Source organism: Hirundo rustica, chromosome Z (genome assembly GCF_015227805.2).
Source record: "Hirundo rustica isolate bHirRus1 chromosome Z, bHirRus1.pri.v3, whole genome shotgun sequence".
NCBI lineage: Eukaryota > Metazoa > Chordata > Aves > Passeriformes > Hirundinidae > Hirundo > Hirundo rustica.
The window spans coordinates 1134905-1154599 of NC_053488.1; the positions used below are offsets into that span (position 1 = coordinate 1134905).

Sequence of the window (19695 nt, forward strand, 5' to 3'; positions counted from 1 at the left end):
TGCCCTGGATGACAGATGAACTAGATAATGGAGTATAATCTCCTCCATTTTCATGATTTTGACACATTTTCACTTCTGTGTGTATGTTTGAATCAAGGAATCAAAATAAGTTTGAGTACAGAATATAAATCTCAGACAAAATTACAGCTTTCATTGCAGTGTTGGGTTAAATGTAAACAGCAGGAATGTTACAGATATTTTCTAATTAAGTGCATAAATCAGAGGAATGTCTTGAATGTTTACAGCAACTGCACCAAGAAGGGAGAATGAAGGAGAGATGTAGTTTGTCAGCTGGTGGCTGTGTCCACTACATTCCCATACAGTGTAATTTTGTCACAACCTTTGGTGCAAGTTGCAGAGCTTCTCTCCAGTTGATTTACAGGCTGTTTGTTTCTGCTGAGGATGATTAGAGATGGAAATAGCCTTTTCCTGGCCAAGCAGGGGTTTTCTCACGTCTATCATCATCACTGCTGATGACTGATGTTAGGACTTGGAGGGCAGCTGGTTTAGACCACCTTGCCTTTTTTGTAGCTGTAGATGTTCTGGAGTATCAGATGGTGGTACTGAATCTTAAATCTGTGTGGATTTAGGCAGGGTTTATGATAAGGTTGTATGGTAAACCCACAATCTGTTGGGCTCACAAACAAAGGCTGATTTTTCTTGACTGTGTCCTCCTGCTGACTCTTGTGCCTTAACAAACCCTACTATGCTCCGTTCTACCCAGGTTTTCTCCTTGACCTACAAGTTGGAGAAGCCCTCTTAGACCATGGACTCCAACCATTCCCCAGCACTGCCAAGGCCACTACCCACACGTGTCCCCCCAAGTGCCACATCCACACAGCTTTTAAACTCCTCCAGGGATCCAGGGGCAGCCACAGCTGCTCTGGGCAACCTGTGCCAGGGTCTCACCACCCTCACAGCCAAAAATTTCTTCCTAATATCCCATTTGACCCTGCCTTCTGGCAGTTTAAAGACATTGCTCTGATGTTTAAACTGTGGGGAGAGCAACCTGTGGCCCGTGAGCTGGGGCTTGAGGACAGGCAGTGTCTCAGTGGGGTGAGAATTTCCCATCTTGTTGATGCTGTAGCAGCATCATCCAGAGCTCCAGAAGGAAGATTTCCCTTCCTTCACTGCAGCATGTGAGCTATCAAAAACCATAGCAAAGATTGTTTTTATAGATGGGAAAGCAGAGACTGGATAGTTCTGGACAGCTCACTGAGGGAAGGTCCCTGGAGTCTCTGGGAGACTGACAGCTCCAAAACATAGAAGGAAATTTTGTGTCTGTGTAGGGGAGAGCATGGGCCTTAAACTTACACATTGTCCTTGATGTGAGACCCACAAGATCTGAGTGGTGCCTGTGATTCTGAGCACAGGGTAAGGCTGCAAAACTTTATTTGAATTACTGATGCTTATCTGCCCCACCAGGGCTTGCCAAGCTCCATCCTCCTGAGCTAAGACTAGCAAAGCCTTATTGTTGTCACCAGGGTAAACAATGCAGGCCTGAATGGGCAGGGAGGAAGGGGGCAGATATGTTCAATAACAAAGGAACATAACAGCATTTATGAAAGAATTCACCAGCCTGAGATGGTGAGATCTCTAGAAATGTTTGATTCATGTCCTAAAGGCAGTCTTTACCAGAATCAGTCTTAAGTGTCAGTGAAGGCAAGCAAATCTGGAAATGCTGCATCTAAAGCATAGTGAAACAGAAAACACAAGTAATTTTCATTCATTATTGAAACAGCAGCTCACCTGGGGCCTTTTTTCAGATTGGGGTGATTGTTTGCATTAGGAAAAAACCACAGTTTCACTGTAGGCGAGTGCTCTTTTTTCAGCTGGTGGCTGCAGGATGATACCAAACATAGAGATCCCTTTTGTTTGCAGTCAGCTCCTGGCTCCATGTATTCGGTCAAGGAGATTGCTCAGTTGGCCAGGTTGAAGATTTGTAAAGATGTCTTAATACCTTGAAGGAATCCTTGTCCTGCTCATACTTACACTTTCTCATTTTTACGCACTGCTTGTCTCTATCATTGCTGAAGGCATGTTTTCAATACCTGATTTGAACTTGCAATCACAATCTTCATGAATATACTGGAACATAGAATAAAATATAGTACAGAATGAGCAACCTAAAAATCCATTTCAGAAAAGGCATCCTATCCTGGTTATTTGTTGAGGTCAGCTTAGCACCACCTCCCTCCCCTGATTGTGGTTTGTCTTCACAGGACTCCTAGCATTAGAGCAGTTTATTTTTTATAAAGCTGTAAAGTCCACATTCACAAAATAACTGTGTAAACGTACACATTGGCACCAGCTCCTTGGCTGGCAGTCCTGGCAGAGATAAGGCAGCAGTCTGGCACTGTGTGCTATGGCTGGAAAGGTTTTACTCTCACTTGACATTTCACTCCTGAAGACAAATAAATGGGATTTCCTGCATGCAGCGGGGCAGCGCTGCTCATCTCGCAGCACAATCTGTCTTTTTGCAGAGGCTTGAAATACTTAAGAAGGGAGTATGTCCACTGGGGTGTACATTTTCCAGTTTGGGGAGATTAGGGAGCCAAAGGTCTGCCGACTCAATAGGGTGTTAGTCAGCACGTCCTGAGCTTCAGGCAGATAAGGGTCCACTTCCTAGGCTGCCCTGATCTGAGAGTTAACAGCTGGTGACAGCGAGTCTGTCTCTGTTCTTAAGTCATTGTTATAATTTTTTGTAATATTTACAGGCCTGGCTCTCTCAGATTAAAAAGTACAAAATCAAAAGGAGGTCTTCCTCCGTGGGCGCTGGGGGTGGGGGAGGATGTTTGGGCTTGGCATGTGGCCCCACCGCCGCGCTGGGTGGGAGGGACCGGGGCAGGATGTCGGCGCAGGCCTCGGCTCCATGGCTGCTGCGAAGGAAAACTCAAACCTTGTCTAACCGACCTTCCAGGAGCCCTCCACACCGGGAAGGGTGCTGTAAAATGCCAGCCCCCAGGATGCAAATCAAAGGCGTTGAGCTCAGCAGGGAGAATGGACCTTGTTGCTCTGGTTGATGCATGAAGCCTAGGCAGTGCATCAACCCTTGTACAGTGATAACGGAGAGGAGCGTGGTCCCAGTTGTCCAAAGGAATGTTCTTTTTGGCTTGGTGGGATGTTTTGGAGGCAGCGTTGAACCAGTATGTAGTGAAAGCATGTCTGGGACCTCATCACTGGAAAAGTATGCAAACTGAATCACTGTGCTCTTCTCCTGCCACCTTTTGTGTTGGGGGAATATGTTCTACACAAAAGAGAAAAAAACAACTGTGACATGATAGTTACTCTAGATTTGGGGTGAAAGAGACAGGCAGATGAAAACAGTGTTTTAACCTCTCAAGCCTTTGTGGTTCTGCTGGATTATCCCAAGACTGTATTAGAGCAGAGGAGGCTCTACTACTATATATGAGTTTTCAAAAGGAAAAGTCCTAAAACTGTGAAATTAGTGGGGTTTATGCTGTCACTGTGCTTCAGTCCCTTCCCAGCTCAGGTGCTGAAGAGCAGAGAGGTGAATGCTGGAAACTCCATAGATGGGTCACAGTCTCCATCAGCAAGTACAGTGTGGGACCAAGTTGGATGACAAAATCTCCAGCTCCTTCTCCAGGGTGAAGGAAGAAAAATCTAACCCTGGGCATGACAATTCCTATGAGGGGGGAAAAAAAAAAAAAAAAAAAAAAAAAAAAAAAAAAAAAAAAAAAAAAAAAAAAAAAAAAAAGAGTGAGAAATGGGTATTTATATACTACTGGGTCAGGATATGTATATTGTCCATACAGAGTTCCTGAGGTCCGTCCCTCTGGCATCAAGGCAGAGTGCCTAGTGATCAAAGCTCCAGTGCCTTACCAAAACATGAAAGTGTGAGTCATGTTCTCAAAGTTCAGTAGTTCCCTTCATCGTGTATCCATCACCTTCTGCTCGTTTTGTGCTGCTGATGGTGTGGCACACTGGCGAGAGTTTTATTTGCACAACAGTTGGATCTTTGGGGAGAGCCGAAGTCGGGCAGCAGGGAGAGGTTTATCTGGGGTTTGTTTCAGGATGGTGGGATGCTGCCTAGCCTAGGTGGGGCAGCCATCCGTGATGTTATCTGGAGCACAAAGCATTTCCATGATAAACAACATTCCTTGTATTTTAGACTAGTCTGCTATCAAAGTCAAAACAACTGCTCTGGCTTAAACAGTAGCACTCGCTGCTTGAAATGTAAAATAGATAATTGGCTCTAAGATTTGTCTAGAGCAGATTCTCCATGTCTTTTAGTATATCGCTACACATATTAGTGTACATTTATTTTTCAGCAAGGTTGTTTTCTCCAAGGCTTCCATCGTTCATGCACTTCAAAGGCCCTTTAAAATCCTTTCCAGTGAGTTTTTCCTTATTGTTAAAATAGTTTAATAAATTATATCAATTAGACTGAAAGTGTGTAACTGGCTTCTCAGAAAATAATTAGCAGATGGTTGTCTCTGACATGAGAAGTGGAATATTGTTGGGCATTTATAGAATTGGCTTTGTTTTTAAAAAAGGCTGATGAAGGGAATATAGATATGTCATTTTTATCCAGAAATTGAAGCAGCCTTTGTCTAGATACACAACTTAATTGTTCTCTACTGCCTTCACTTGCAATATCTCTAAAAGGAGACTTTGTCTTTCCAACCCCTATCACCCTCCTTTGAGTTCTTCCACGTTGTTGCAAGTAATCAAATTGCCTGGAAAGAATTATTTTGGTGTTTGGCAAGTCCTGAACCATAAAAAGCCTTTTTTGTTTCATATTAAGGTTTCCCCACTGACCAGGTGATACTAGGGCTCTGAGAGCACCATGAGCTTTTTCTGGAGGGAGCAAGCATCTCAGGATTTCATAGATCACAGAATCACAAAATCATTTGGACTGGAAAAGTCCTCTAAGACCATCATGTCCAACCATTCCCCCAGCACTGCCAAAGGCACCACTGATCCGTGTCCCCAAGCGCCACATTCTCACAGCTTTTAAATCTCTCCAGGGATGGTTATCTTCTTCAGATCTGGTTGACTGCAGAAGTGATCTTCCCCTGCCTTCTCTTGCTTCCTGGGCTTTATAAATACATTTTCTGTCTTCTGCAGAATGATCCAAACAATGTGTGTGTGTATGTATGGACTTAGGACGACTTGAGCTTTTGCCCAGTTGGAGACCTTCGAAGAGTTGTTCCTCATGAGATGTTCCCAACTGATATATTACTACCAATTTCTTAAATTTTACCTTTTGCACACTTGAAAAGTGGCAGAATTCACAGAATCACTGAATGTCTTCAACTGTAAGGGACCTTAAAGCTCAGCTTGTTCCAACCCCCTGCCGTGGGCAGGGACCCCTTCCAGGTTGCTCAAATCTCACTCATTAAATTCTGGAAAGAAAAAAATTCAGCCTTGAATCAGCTAAGTTTGGCAAGTGAGTGTTATTTTGGGGTTTAGAAAGTCTGCATAAGGTGTAGGGTTTAATTCTGAGACTTTGGAAATTTATGTATTTCTAAGCCCTTCTTTGAGGGTACTGCTAAAGCATCACAGTCTTAACTGTGAGTTGGGGCAACCAAAATCTAGTTTTAATCTTGTAACCTTTTATTAGCAGGTCTGTAAATCTTCCCTATAAAGGTGTCAGTGAATTAGTGATTTCTAAACTCACTTCAGTTTTAACAAAAATGGTTGCTGAAAGCATTCTGTTTTTTGTGGTTGTGTAAAGCCTTGCACATTAATCTAGAGAAGGATGGCTTGCAAGCTGAAGCACAGGAAGCAAGGGCTTAATCTCATTTGCATCTTCCTTACCAGTGGTAAAAATAGGGACTACCGTTACGAAATGTGCATTTTCTGCAAATCCCATGGTAGGAAAGGCTTATATGTCCGCTTCATATCCATAAAAGTTTTGTGAGTTAATAGACTCATCCCCATTTGTGCTTTAGTGCCCTTTAAAGCCACTGAGAAATGGGTTCAGGGATTATTCTGGTTTTCAGATTTTAATTCCCTAAATTCAAAAGCACACAAAGGATTTTACTTATTTATCTGAGTCATCAGTGTATGTACATAGCAAGTGCTCGAGTGAGGTCAGGACCAGAACTGTTTCTGTCAGTTGGGTCAGTAGCTTTGTTCATTCCATGTGTTTAACTCTCTTCTTGTTTAGGTTTTTTTTCCATGTAAAAAAGTCTTTTGTTTGGATTGTTGTCATTTTGAGGTTGTTCATTTTTTGCTCAGACCAATGTTCTTTCTTCTAAAAGGCCACTGTATTTTCTGAAAATTAGTGTTCTTTCAGGTTAAGCCCTGAAGTGGATGAAAGTTCTGTTTTTTGTTGATGGAACCTCATTTACACATCCTGCCTTCATTCTCATGCTTCAAGTAATTACATACATCAATATCTTTCTTTTCTTTTTATTTGGTAAAGCCAAAATATATTGTATTTTCTGCAGTGTTGCAAATGTCCTCATAGTGTTCCTGTTGTTTTCTGTCTCCATGGTCTGACAACTCTGGCTCCTGCCTGTTGAGCAGTCCTCTTGGAAATGTTCTGGAAAGATCTGTGTCCATCTAGACAACATGGCATAGAAAACAATGCTGACAGGGCAAGCTAATTCTAATTAGATCTGTAAATCCTTGAACTGTGACTATAAATGTATAATGCATAAAATATATAGAGAGATTAATGATACTTTACAGTGTGTGATACATAGGTATGGTTCAGTCTTTCATCTTGGTAGTCTTTTCCTCCCATTCCAAAATTTCTCCAGGCAGACACAGGATCTCTGAAGCTGAGCAGGGATCCACTTTTTTCTCAAATTATGAGGTTAAGGGAGTTTTACAGAATCCTAGAATAGTTTGGGTTGGAAGGAAGCTTAAATCTCATCACAGTCCCACTCCCAGCCATGGGCAGGGAAACCCTCCACAGTTCCAGGCTGCTCCAAGCCCTGTCCAGCCTGGCCTTGGACACTGCCAGGGATCCAGGGGCAGCCACAGCTGCTCTGGGCACCCTGTGCCAGGGCCTCAACACCCTCACAGACACCAATTCCTTCCCAAGATCCCAGCTGTGCCTGCCCTCTGGCACTGGAAGCCATTCCCTGGGTGCTGTCCCTGGGTGCCTTGTCCCCAGTCCCTCTGCAGCTCTCCTGGAGCCCCTTCAGGCCCTGGCAGGGGCTCGGAGCTCTGCCTGGAGCCTTCTCTTGTGCAGCTGAGCAGCCCCAACTCCGCAAACCTGTCTTCATAGCTACTGACCAGTAGTCCAGTTTATTTTCTGTGCTGTCTAGAAGTAGCCCAGAGTCCAGGTTTTTCTGTTGTGGACCCAACAGATCCTGAAATGAGTACTTGGCTTTGTCCTAAGGTCATTTATACAGTGCTTTTGGAATCTGTGCAGATTAATACCTGGTATGGAGACAAAATATGGCACAATTTGGGGCTATTGACATTTATCAACAATATTCCTTTCCTGGAAGGAAAAGAAACAAGTGTATATGTGTTTGCATCTCTGAATTTCTAGGATTTTAAAGCTCATTATTTGCCATTCTATCCTAGACAGAAAAGCAGTTGTCTTCTTGTGGTACCCTGCAAAACTTTGTGCCTTGGCAGGTTTACCACAAATATTTAACTCATTTAAATCACTGTGTTTTTACCAATAATTATCTAGGCATAGCTGTTTGATTGATTTTTCCGAAAATGACCTGGCTTCTCAGTACTCTCTAAAAAAATTAGTAATTGCTGAACTCTGACCAGAGGCACGTCTGCTCCTCTGGCAGTAGTTCACATCTGACACTGAAAATTCACTGCTGAGCGTTTATTTTCCTGCAGCTGTGGTTGTACAAAACCTTTACTCAAAGTGATCTGAAAAAAGAAATCACATATCAATGAAACTTGCTGAAACTGTTCTCTCTCTGTAGAGGAACTCCCCTACCCTCCTGGACCTAGAAGATTGTGACCCATTAGAATATGGGTTGCCAGTCTTAGGGAGTTTTACTGCCTAAGAACAATGTTGTCTACTACAGCTTGCGTGGTTGCTTGAACTTCCATAATTATCTTACTATAAATAATACTGTATTTAGTATATATTTATTAAATAATATGTAATATACGTATTATTTTTAGCTTGGGCACAGATGGGTTTGAACCCCTTATTAGCCTGAGCTTTCTATTTCTTTTTCAACCTCCCTGCCATGCTCTGAGCCCCCGTTTTTTTCCCCGTCTTTCCGTTTGCACCTATTCCTTAGGCAGATCTCTGAACAAGATGTGTGGCTCACACTTAGTCTAGCACATTTCCTGTTTGCATCCTTCATCTCGCCACCATCATCCTCCGTGCCGTCAGCCCAAGGAGGAGAAAAAGATGGTATCAGGCAGGTGTGGTGCAGCCCATACAGACACTTCACTAAAGCCACACAGGCTTTCTGTCTGAAATCAAAGAGGAGCGCTGCAGACCCGAACAGAACCCGAGAAAGATGGAACGGCCTTACTGCCCCACAAGAATTAAGAATTCAATCTGTCAGTATCTCAAAGCAAGCACTGAGACATTTTTTTCTATTAATTGTGGTCTGTTAAAGAACTCAAATCCTTATATTTAAATAAAACCCAAATATATCAATGTCTCCATGTGTACCCGTGTATCCATGCCATGAACAGTGTAGCAGGCATGATTGTTGAGCTGCTTTCAAGATCCTTGGTCATTAATTTGACTTATTGGTATTTTGGGGACCAGATTTCCAAGTGGTGTTTAGGACTTTGCCAACCAAGTACAGGTGTCATTCCTCTGCCCAAAACCCTCACAGACTGGTATGTTTGGTGCAAGGCAGATTTTAGAGGCAATCTTTGCTGGGGTAAATATTCATCGTAGACCCTATTACAGAGGCTTGGTGCAGTGCTGAATCTGAGCCCTCTTTTTTTCCCCCTTGCCAATTGATGTATTTTGCTAATGAGGTCCAATCCTACAGATGCTCTGCAGGCAATACTGCTATATTTATCTGAAACAATATGAAACACATAATTTGCCATCAAGTCATTAGGTTACCAAACAGGATTCATGGTAAGCTTTTCAAACACAGAGAAATCCCATTTTCAGAAAGACTTTGAAGCTTTGGATTGATGTAAAGTTCACATGAATTTGACTCTCAAATGTGTTCAGACTCCTTTGAAAACAGCACTTCTCTGCTCAGTCACCTGCTTTTGAAAATACTGACTCGTGCTTGATTGCTGTTTCAGAAACCAGAGTTTCTAACCAGAACTCGAGGAAAAGAGGGTTCTCCATTTTTTTTTATTAATCCAGCTCTTTAATTTCTTTGTTTTCCACAGTGACTGCCCCGTATCTTTGATGAATGCTGCTTTTCATCCAGCAGAACCTCTAGATCAGGGAAGAAGCAAAGACATTGCTCTCAAAGCAGTTCCATCTGCCCTTGCCTGCATTATCTGAGTGGAGATTGTCCACTGACATAACACTGAAGCCTGAGAGCAGCTCTGAGGGTTCATTTGGAGGGAAGGGGATGTTTTATTTAATGTATTGCTCAAGCCTTGTAGCTCAGATGCCACTGCACTGCCTGGAGCAGGGCCAGGTGCTGCTCGCTAGCCATGATGTTCCCTTCCTCAACGTTAACCGAAAAAAACCCAAACGAAACCAAATCAAAAACAAAACAAAATGAAAAATCCAACTCCCCGATGTTGTTGAACTTCTGTGGTAGGGGAGTTACTGCAGTTCAGTTCTGTGTCTGTTCATCGGACTTCCCGTGGTTTTTTATCGAATCATGTGATTGACAATGCAGACAGTCTGCAAAGTTCTTGGTCTGTCTCGTTTGTACCCTCGTCCCAACCACTAAATCTGACTTCTGCTTTGTCTGGCAGAAGAAAACAAGATAGGGTGATGTGGTGGGGTGATTCACCGGAGCTGATAAGTGGTGTCTGTATTTAAACTGTGCCGTTCAAACCGTAATGTTACCTCTGTCTCTCACATTTTCAAGGACTTTCTCAGGCTGGTTTATTTTAGGCTATGTGGGGTTGTCTGTCCCTGTAAGGGGTGGAAAGAGATGCAAATAATGGCTCCAACAGACCTGTTTATGTCAAGGCAAAGAGTTCAGTAACTTAAGTAGTGAACATTGATGTATATTGGATCAAAAAAGGATTTGAGTTGGGAGAGACGTTAAAGCTCATCTCATTCCACTCCCTGCCATGGGCAGGGACACCTCCCACTGTCCCAGGCTGCTCCAAGCCCCATCCAACCTGGCCTTGGATAGTGCCAGGGATCCAGGGGCAGCCACAGCTGCTCTGGGCACCCTGTGCCAGGGCCTCAACACCCTCCCAGCCACCAATTCCTTCCCAGTATCCCAGCTGTGCCTGCCCTCTGGCACTGGGAGCCATTCCCTGGGTGCTGTCCCTGGGTGCCTTGTCCCCAGTCCCTCTGCAGCTCTCCTGGAGCCCCTTCAGGCCCTGGCAGGGGCTCGGAGCTCTCCCTGGAGCCTTCTCTTGTGCAGCTGAGCAGCCCCAGCTGTGCCAAGCTGGCTCCAGAGCAGAGGGACTCAATCTTTCAACACTATCCATCCAAGCAAACAGGGCAGTGAAGGAAAAAAAAAAAAAAAAAAAAGAGATGATTCATCCTGTGCCAAGGCTTTTCCTCTGTCATTAAGATTGCCATTTAAGATGCCTTAGCACGGTCTCTCTTTTTAAGTGGTGCTAAAAATCAGGTTCATTGGAGTGTCACCAGCTAGAGTGCCAGTGTCTTTCCAGGAGCAAACTGGACACAACAGCAGCAAGGCAGAAGAAAACAGAATTGTTCACTGCAGGTTTGACATGCCACTTTGGGAATTTGGTTAACCATGATAAAGCCCTCACCAGTGCTGGCTGGGAGTGCTCTGAGTCCCATGTGGCTTGGATGCTTTACATTGTCGCCTTCTGTGCGTCTGCAGCACACAGCCAGGGCTCCCGATCACTCATTTGGAGCAGGACAGGAGATAAATGGCACAAATATGAATTTAAACCTTCCTTGGACTGTCACCTGAAAACCTTGAAAAGCTTTTTGAAAAATCTTAAATCTTCTTGGCATCAATCCAGCTTTTTACATGGTGTTTAAGTCCTGCTGTTACAAATAGTTATAAAGTCTCTCTCATAGAGAAACTTTTGGTTTTGTTTGTTAACAAATTCTGTTTTCAGTGAACACCCTGTTAGTGAAACAGTGTGGTTAGTTTTTTATCTCAGCAGTGGATGCCTGCCATGGTTAATCCTGCAAGTTACGTCATAGAATCGTTGAGGTTGGAAAAGCCCTCTAAGATCATTGGGTTCAAACATCAACTCAGCAGCACTGTGCTCACTACTAAACCGTATTCCCAAGTGCTGCATCCACACCCCAAAGATGTTGGTGCAGTTCTCTCCATGCTGGGCCTCTTAAGATTTCTCATTTTAAATGAATGAGAAAACATGGCCTGCACACAGCTGTGGGTCATTGCAGTCATCTAAAGAATGTGGGTTTGAATTGCTGGCCTGGAATTCTGACTTTTCTTGTCTCATCATCAATGCATTGAACTGTCCTGAGCCTGCTGTTCAGGTGGACCATCAACAATCCTTCACTCCTGCCGTTACCTACATTCTTTTTGTATAGACTCAATCAAAATTGTGTATATACAGTGGCAGTGTGTATTACTGCTCTCCTTAAAAATGTCGTTCTCCTTATCTGCATTTCCAAGATGCCCCTGCAGGCTGTTCAAAGCACATGTTGAGTGTCAGAGTCCGGGCTGACTGCAGTGAGTTACAGCCTTTAATCTGAAATTGATTATTAAATTGCTACAGTACAATCACAATAAATAGCAACATCGATCAGCCTGAAGAGAGGCTGAATAATAAAATCGATGCATGACTTATTGCCTGAAAATATGAATGCTACCTGAGCCATTTTATGCTGCCCTTCCAGCTGAGAGATAACGGGATGGTAACACGTGAGCATCTCGGATGCAGCTGTTGGAATTTCTGATGTAATTCTGCCTACTGTCTTAAGGCTGGAGATGTTTGTTAAGCTGCACAAGAGCCTGAGAATGGTCCCAGGCTACTGCCACGAATGTTTGCAAAGCCAGTAGCTACATCTGTGACCGGACGGTGAAAAAAAACAAAGACAAAAAGGTGTCTGTGTTTAATTCAACTCAAATTAGCATCTTTAATCACTTTCCCCCCCTTCCCTCCCAGGAGGGCTACCGTGGGCTGCACCTCTGGTGTTGCTGCCACCCCTGTGGTGAAGAGTGGCAGCTGTGTAAGGCTTTCCTCGTGCTGGAAGTGTTGCCGTGGTGCAGTCGTGAGGTTGAACCATCCATTCTGCTGATGCAGTGCTGAACAGAACGTGCTCCTGTCTACACTGACCACAAGCCAGGAAGTTTTGGAAGGAAGTGGGGGAGATTACACGGAGGATAAGCAGAGTAGAATGTCAGGGTTGTTTTTTTTAAAAAAATAAATACTAATGAAAATATACATGAGGGCTTGGTTGGGAGGTGGCAGAGGGGGAAGACAGGGACAGCCTGAGAACTTGGAGCCGAGTTGGGAAGGGATAGAGAATGTCAGTGAAAAAGACGATCACACGTGGCTGGTGAGAAAAGAAAGGTTGGGTGAGCACAAAACAGAAAAGTAGGCTAAAGAGAGAGGAGAAGGATGCAGTGGAGGGGAGCTGGCAGTAGGCTGGGAGATTGGAAGTGAGAGATGGGGGTGAGTATGTGTGTAAGGTACCTGAGACTGAAAAAACCAAAATGATGCAGAAGATTAAACGGGCTGGTCAAAACAGACTTGGAGAAGAGAGGTTGCAGAGAGGTGATAGAAAGTGGTTTAGACGCACAAAATGGCTGTTGGGGGAGTTCTCTACCACAAACTGCGTGTCTGACACAGGAAGTTAAACTTGCTGATGTACCTTAGGGATCCTGGGCTTTGAACTCAACAGAAATTAGATGCAGAAGGGTGTTTAACAGCCTTGCCTTTTAGCTGCCTCAGTTCCTTGAACAGAGATAGTGCAGAATCTTTTAGGCTGGAAAAGGCCTCCAAGATCTTGGAGTCCAGCTGTTCTCCCAGCATTGCTGAGGCCACCACTAATCCATGTCCCCAGGTGCCACATCCACGTTTTCTACAGATTTTCTACAAGTTTCCACGTTTTCTGACTCGAAGAATGCAAATAACAGGGGAGCATAGAAGTTAAATACCTAACCCTGAAAACGAAGTGTCCAGGAATTGTCCCCTCAAAGGAGACTGATCCAGCCAGAATTCGTGTACCCTTAAGGCAAGGAAACAGGACACTGAGCCCAAGAAATAGGATAGGGAATCCCTTCATTATTAATGGGCAAAGAGGCTCCTTAGCCATTGCTCTGCTTGTTCTGATCATGTCACACGGTAGAGTTTATTCTTAGTCTTAGCCACAGCCTTATAAATAATAAAATGGGTCATGTTTTATCTTACCCCAGTGATCATTGTAATGTGGCTTTTGCCTGAGACTCTGCCAAGCTCAGACACAGGCAGCATTTAGAAGTGGATAAAGTGAAGAGCACAGTACAAAAGTAGACTCAGCTCTTTCCAAAATGCACACCTATCAACAGTGAACCTGGTGGGTTTGCAGTGTGCACTGCTCTGGGAAGGAAAAAATGAGAAAAAAGGGAACTTGAGGTTGCAGCATGTCTGTCTCTTCTCTCTGGTGACTGGGGTCAGGACCCAGGGAACGGCTGGAGCTGTGCCAGGCCGGTTTAGGTTGGATATCAGGGAAAGGTTCTTCCCCCAGAGGGTTCAGGCACTGCCCAGGCTCCCCAGGGAGTGGGCACAGCCCCGAGGCTGCCAGAGCTCCAGGAGAGCTTGGACAGAGCTGCCAGGGGTGCACAGGGTGGGATTGTTGGGGTGTCTGTGCAGGGACAGGAGCTGGGCTCTGCCAGAGCTCCAGGAGAGCTTGGACAGAGCTGCCAGGGGTGCACAGGGTGGGATTGTTGGGGTGTCTGTGCAGGGACAGGGGCTGGGCTCTGCCAGAGCTCCAGGAGAGCTTGGACAGAGCTGCCAGGGGTGCACAGGGTGGGATTGTTGGGGTGTCTGTGCAGGGACAGGGGCTGGATTCCATGATCCCTGTGGGTCCCTTCCAACTTGGGATATTCTGTGATCCTATGATACCACAAGCTGTGTTTATTCTTTCAGCTTTTTCAGAGGATTCTCCTGCTAAGAAGCCAAGTACAATTAATCGCAAAATGTTGTTTAAGGAGAAATGAAATAAAAGCAAGAAGGCTTTTGAGGGGCTGCTAAAAATGAGTTTTCCTTAAGATCTTTGTGTTTTGTAAAGCATTCACGTGTGTTGTCTGCTGACAGGCAAATGGGTTGTGACCAGAGGCTTGAATATAGTATGCTAATGAAGCATTTGATTCAAAGAAGAAATTATAAATGATATCTTTATCCTATAAATATTTTCCTTGGGTTCTAATGGTTTAGTTCCTTCCATTATTTTTTTTTTCACCGAACCTCTTTCTTCAGTGTTTATGTGGGCTGTGTGTTTGCAAGCAGACATGCAAACCTTCCCTCACCGGACTCTGGCTTCTTGTTGCAGAAGTTCCCCGAGCTGAAGTTCAAGTACGTGGAGGAGGAGCAGCCTGAGGAGTTCTTCATCCCCTACGTGTGGTCCCTGGTGTACAACTCTGCCGTGGCCCTGTACTGGAACCCCCGTGACATCCAGCTCTTCACCATGGACTCGGGCTGAGGGACGCCCCGGCCAGGCCAGCCCCACTCCGTCTCACAGGAATCAAACCTCTGCTCCCCTTCCAGCCTGACCCTTTCCAAGTGACCCCTCCAACCCCAGAGCCAGTGTCCAGCCCAGCCTCACGCTGGGACAGACTGGTGTGGGGCACCGATGGCTTGTAGGCAACCTTGTGTTTATAGTCCATAACCTAGAGCTTGTTTGATGAAAATGAGGCCTTACACATGGGGTATGATGTTACTACCAACCACAAACCTGATCGTCCTAACTTAACGGGCTAAATGAGATTGCAGGCTTTGATTTGGAAGCAGCGTTTGTATTTTTGGCTCTTTCGAGCGGGCAGCTTCCTTGGGTCAAGCTTTTTATGGTCTCTTGGATGCTGCTGTGGGTTGCTCGTTACCTAATCCCATGTTTTCACTCACAGCCCTTCGTTTCCGTGGCACTGTCAAGGCTGCAGTCCTTAAATTGCTGTCTACGCTGTCATCCGAGGGAACTAAGCAAGCAGCATCTTAATCAGGTTAGCTCCCAGGCAGATTCAAAACACTTGATTTAGATGTTTGTGGGAGGATTTTCAATAGCAAGTCTTTTGTTGTTGTTGTTGTTTGACTGGCAAATACTCTCCAGAGGGCAAGAAACACCTGCTTTCGGAATCAGATCCCTTACAGACTTGTTTTTCTGTGCTCCTGTGCAAAATTGTTCCTGGAAATTGAATGTGTAAGGAAAGAAGGGGGGAAAAAAAGTCCAAAGAAAATAATTACAAGGTTGTAAAATAGACCGTTGTCCTGTAAACCTGTGCGTAATGGTGACAGTGTGTTTTGGGGATCCTTGACAGAGCTCTGTGTTGAAAACCTTCTATTGGCTTTTAAAGTTTTATGGCAGAAATATAAATTTATCTGAATGTAGAATACTACTCTCTTTTTTTGTTGTTTCCAAGTGCCCTTTCCTGATATACCTGTTTCAGCAGTGGGAAAAGCAAAAAAGAAGTGGTGTGATTTCGAAAGAAATCTCATTTTTCAAAGTGGGGATCGTATTTTGGGGATGCCTGTTGCACACACGTGCACCCACTCTCCTTGTCCCACGTGCTGCTGTGTGGGGGACTGTCACCAGTGCATTGCATGCCAAAACTTCAGTTTTGAGGAATTAGTTCCTGAAGATGCGTGGCAACCCTCTGTATTCACTGCCTGCTCCAGCATGTTCTGTTTGTTGACCTGAGGAACTGGGTGCGTTTGCTTTCAGAAAGTCCTTTGAATGGCTTTAAATAGAATTTCTTGCACCATTTCGTCCCTCTGAAGGATGTGCTAAGATTGTACTTTCCTTTTATATGCTTATTTAGAGACAGAAGTCCATTTGAGTCCTACACAAATGGAAATGCTGGCTTATTGGAAAAAAAAAAAAAAAAAAAAAAAAGCTTTTTGAATTTATTTAAATATAGCTGCAAAGTGATGTATACAGCCCATGAGCATTTAGGACTTTGAAATGGCAGAAGTTTTTGAGAAAAGTCAATTGTAAAACTGGAGATGCAGTGTTTTCTTAGGCAAATAGGAGAAATTAATTAACCACGACTGAGCTGCACATAAGTTGATCTGTATTTTGGATTTACTCTGTTTCATTTTGGTCTTTGAGCAAACGTCAAAAGGGGATAACTATTCTTGGTTACTGTAGTAATTTGTAAATTTGTCTTTATTAAAAGACTAGGAGTGTTTGTGAGTCAACAGGGCTGCCCAGATTTGGAAAGGTCAGTCTGAAGATGCACTTTTAAACCGTGGATTCTAAAGCTGCTGGGCTGGCTCAGTGTTCATCTGTTTTAAACACCCCGGGGTGAGAAGAACCAGAGAGGGCCCGCCAGGGCAGCCACTGCTCAGCCAGGTGTCAGACTGCAGAAAACCTGATTTGTCTGTGAAAGGGCTTTTTGCAAGAGAGGGGCACATAAAGCAGCAATCTGATAGAATAGGTCAAACAGCTGCTGAACCAACGCCGGTGTCACGCAGAAAATCCTCTCTCACTGTCCTTGTGGTGACACTGAAGGTGCAGAGGGTTTGTTCTGATGGCATAATTTCCTTGTGTGTTTCATGAAATGCCCTGCCCCGGGGTCCCAGGTGGATTGGAACAGCTGGAGTTACCACCTAAAGCCAAAACAGCAGAGCCAGACCAAGATTTAGGCAGAAATCCATGCTGGCCCCACTGGCTCTCCCGAGAGCTGGAGCGTGACATGGGCCTGGCAGCGTCCTGACATCTGCAGTCTGGTACGGTCACAAATACTCTGTTTTTCCTTCACCTTAGGGATCCTTTTCATTTCTTTGTGTGAAAGATTTATTATGCGTAATTACAAAAATAAAAAAAGATAAAACAGTAAATAAGGGGTGGTGTGTTTTGTGTCACGGGTCTTGGCGTGGTCATCAGGCCCAACCTGGTTGAGGTTTTATGGTGTCCTCCATGACGTGCAATTAAGAAGAATGTGATTTTATTTATTGTATAAAGTAAATCACCATCCAAGTCAGTGTCTGGTAAAAGAAGGAACATGTCATGCTGCAGTGTCCCATGGAATGTCACCTCTTGCCAGCTCAGCTTCAATGGTCACTGTGGCCATGGCCGGAGGGGCACTGGGAATGTGCAGTCGTGGGGAGAAGCAGAGGAGGGACTGGGCTGTCCACACAAGACCAGACCTGATGTGTTGCTGCACCCTCAGCTTCTCCTTCCTGCCCATTTCAGCTGATGGTGTCTCTGATTTTGGGGTGTGGGATGGGTGTTGCACCAGGACCTTCTCCTGACCATGCTCGTATTTGGGGTGACCTTACTGTGGCCTTCCAGTACCTGAAGGTACTGACAGGAGAGCTGCAGAGAGACTTTGGAAAGGGGCCTGGAAGGACAGCACCCAGGGAATGGCTCCCAGTGCCAGAGGGCAGGCACAGCTGGGATCCTGGGAAGGAATTGGTGTCTGGGAGGGTGTTGAGGCCCTGGCACAGGGTGTCCAGAGCAGCTGTGGCTGCCCCTGGATCCCTGGCAGTGTCCCAGGCCAGGCTGGACAGGGCTTGGAGCAGCCTGGGACAGTGGAAGGTGTCCCTGCCCATGGCAGGGGGTGGGATGGGATGAGCTTTAAGGTTCCTTCCAACCCACCCCATTCTGAGATTCTGTTCTAATATTCTTGCTCTGAGTGCTGATCACTGGTGTCACCGCCTGCCTGGGCTCCCTGAGCAGCTGGAGAGGGAAATCCATCGTTTCAGGGCTGAGGAGGAGAGGGCAGGTCTCTCAGAGGACCATCCCTTCCAGAAGACCAAACAGGTAGGAAACCCCTCTGCTGTGTAAGGTGTTGGTGAAGTGGGAGTTCGTGTGGAGCCTCATTGCATGTGTCCCTGGTGAGACAGAAGTCCTCCTCCCTCCGGCATGAGAGTGTAACTCTGATCTTGCTGTGAAAGTGAGACTGGGGGGTGGCGGGTTTGGAAGATATAAATGCATTGGGCACCATTCACTTTGGCAAAAGCAGTCCAAAAACGTGCCAGATTTCTTAGCATTTCTTGACCCTAATAGCCTAAAACCAGAGATTATTGGCAAGTTACGGGGGGGAAAAAAAAAACAAAAAAAACCAAACCCAAGCTGTTTTGTACATGCCACTAGATTGTTGATCTACCAGTTAAACAGGAAAGGAAGAAGCAAACAACTCCCCTCCCTTCTTTGGAAGCTCTAAAGGTTTCGTACAACCTTTTCTACTGGTTTTATCATTGCATATGTTGTCTAATTCAGCCAAGTAAAGGTCAGATCTCATATTTAGTCAGCCCCAGGCTCTCTCGTAATTGACTGGGTTTGGTCTGCAGAATCTCCACCTTCTGTGCTGGAAGAGCAGGAGTTTTCTGTATGATTGCACTTCCTAGAATCACCTGACCACTGCAAATCCTTTCCTGTTCCTACCCATTCACCCTTCGGCCACCTTACCTAAAAAATTGTGCCGTTGGTACTGCCAATACTGTAAAACTCAGCATCCCAGCTTCTTTTGTGTTTGATTCATCATTAATTTGGGGATTTGAGGGAGTCATTATTACCATATTTGTTTTATTGCTGACAGCTAGCAGTGTTTAAGGTAACCGCTGCGCGTCTGAGAGCTCATCCTGAGCCCCTGGATTTTGAAGCCTGAGCTCTGGACATGGCCTGGCAGGTCAGTTACACATTCAGATGTGTGTGAAGGGCTCAGGGGAAGGATCACGGGGATGGGAGTTCCCCTGCTCTTTTCACTTTCAGGGAAGGAGTCTCTTGGCAGGACATCTCCGGGCTGCTGTGGCATCACCAGGGGAGTGCTCCAGGCCATCCTCCTGCCTGAGACGTCAGCACAAGTCACAAGCAGTGCTCATTGCCTGATAACAGCTCTGCCAGCTGAAGATAATGGTATTTCACAGACAAAAGGGCAGCTCTTGCAACCTCCATTGACCTCAGCAGCACAGCTGTAATTCCTGCTGTGACTTTGGGAACAGTGACTCAAGGAGGTGCTGTGGGCAGTGGGGATGATAGTTTAAAGAAATTGCTAAGTGTTTGGGTTGGAAGGGACTTTAAAAACATCCCAGGGCTGGAGCCCCTCTGCTCTGGAGCCAGCCTGGCGCAGCTGGGGCTGCTCAGCTGCACAAGAGAAGGCTCCAGGGAGAGCTCCAAGCCCCTGCCAGGGCCTGAAGGGGCTCCGGGAGAGTGGCAGAGGGACTGGGGACAAGGCACCCAGGGACAGCACCCAGGGAATGGCTCCCAGTGCCAGAGAGCAGGCACAGCTGGGATCCTGGGAAGGAATTGCTGGCTGGGAGGGTGTTGAGGCCCACTGAAATTGATGGGGCCATGGAAATGGCTTCAGAGTTGCATGGGCTTACTCAAAAGCAGCAACCCATGAGCTGCATCCCTCCTTTGCAAGCCCCTGACTACAGATTTTGGCATCCCTTCTCTGGGAATACCCGGGATGTCCCTGGAGTAACAACGCTGTAGAAACACTTTGCATTTTGGGGGCATTTAACCCCAAGCTGCGAGGTTCCAGCTGAGCTTACAGCTCGTAATCATCGATCAATCAATCC

General features: G+C 45.5%; 1 protein-coding gene across 5 annotated transcripts in view; it reads left to right on the plus strand.

Moving 5' to 3' along the window:
• Positions 1-16998, plus strand: part of DYM (dymeclin) — a 212582-nt gene extending 195584 nt beyond the window's left edge. For all 5 annotated transcript variants that reach the window (XM_040090375.2, XM_040090372.2, XM_040090376.2 and 2 more), the window contains one exon: positions 14510-16998. In XM_040090375.2, the coding sequence (XP_039946309.1) occupies positions 14510-14659 (150 nt within the window). In that variant the 3' untranslated portion in view covers positions 14660-16998. The remainder of the gene's footprint in view (positions 1-14509) is intronic.
• The last annotated feature ends 2697 nt before the right edge of the window (positions 16999-19695 follow it).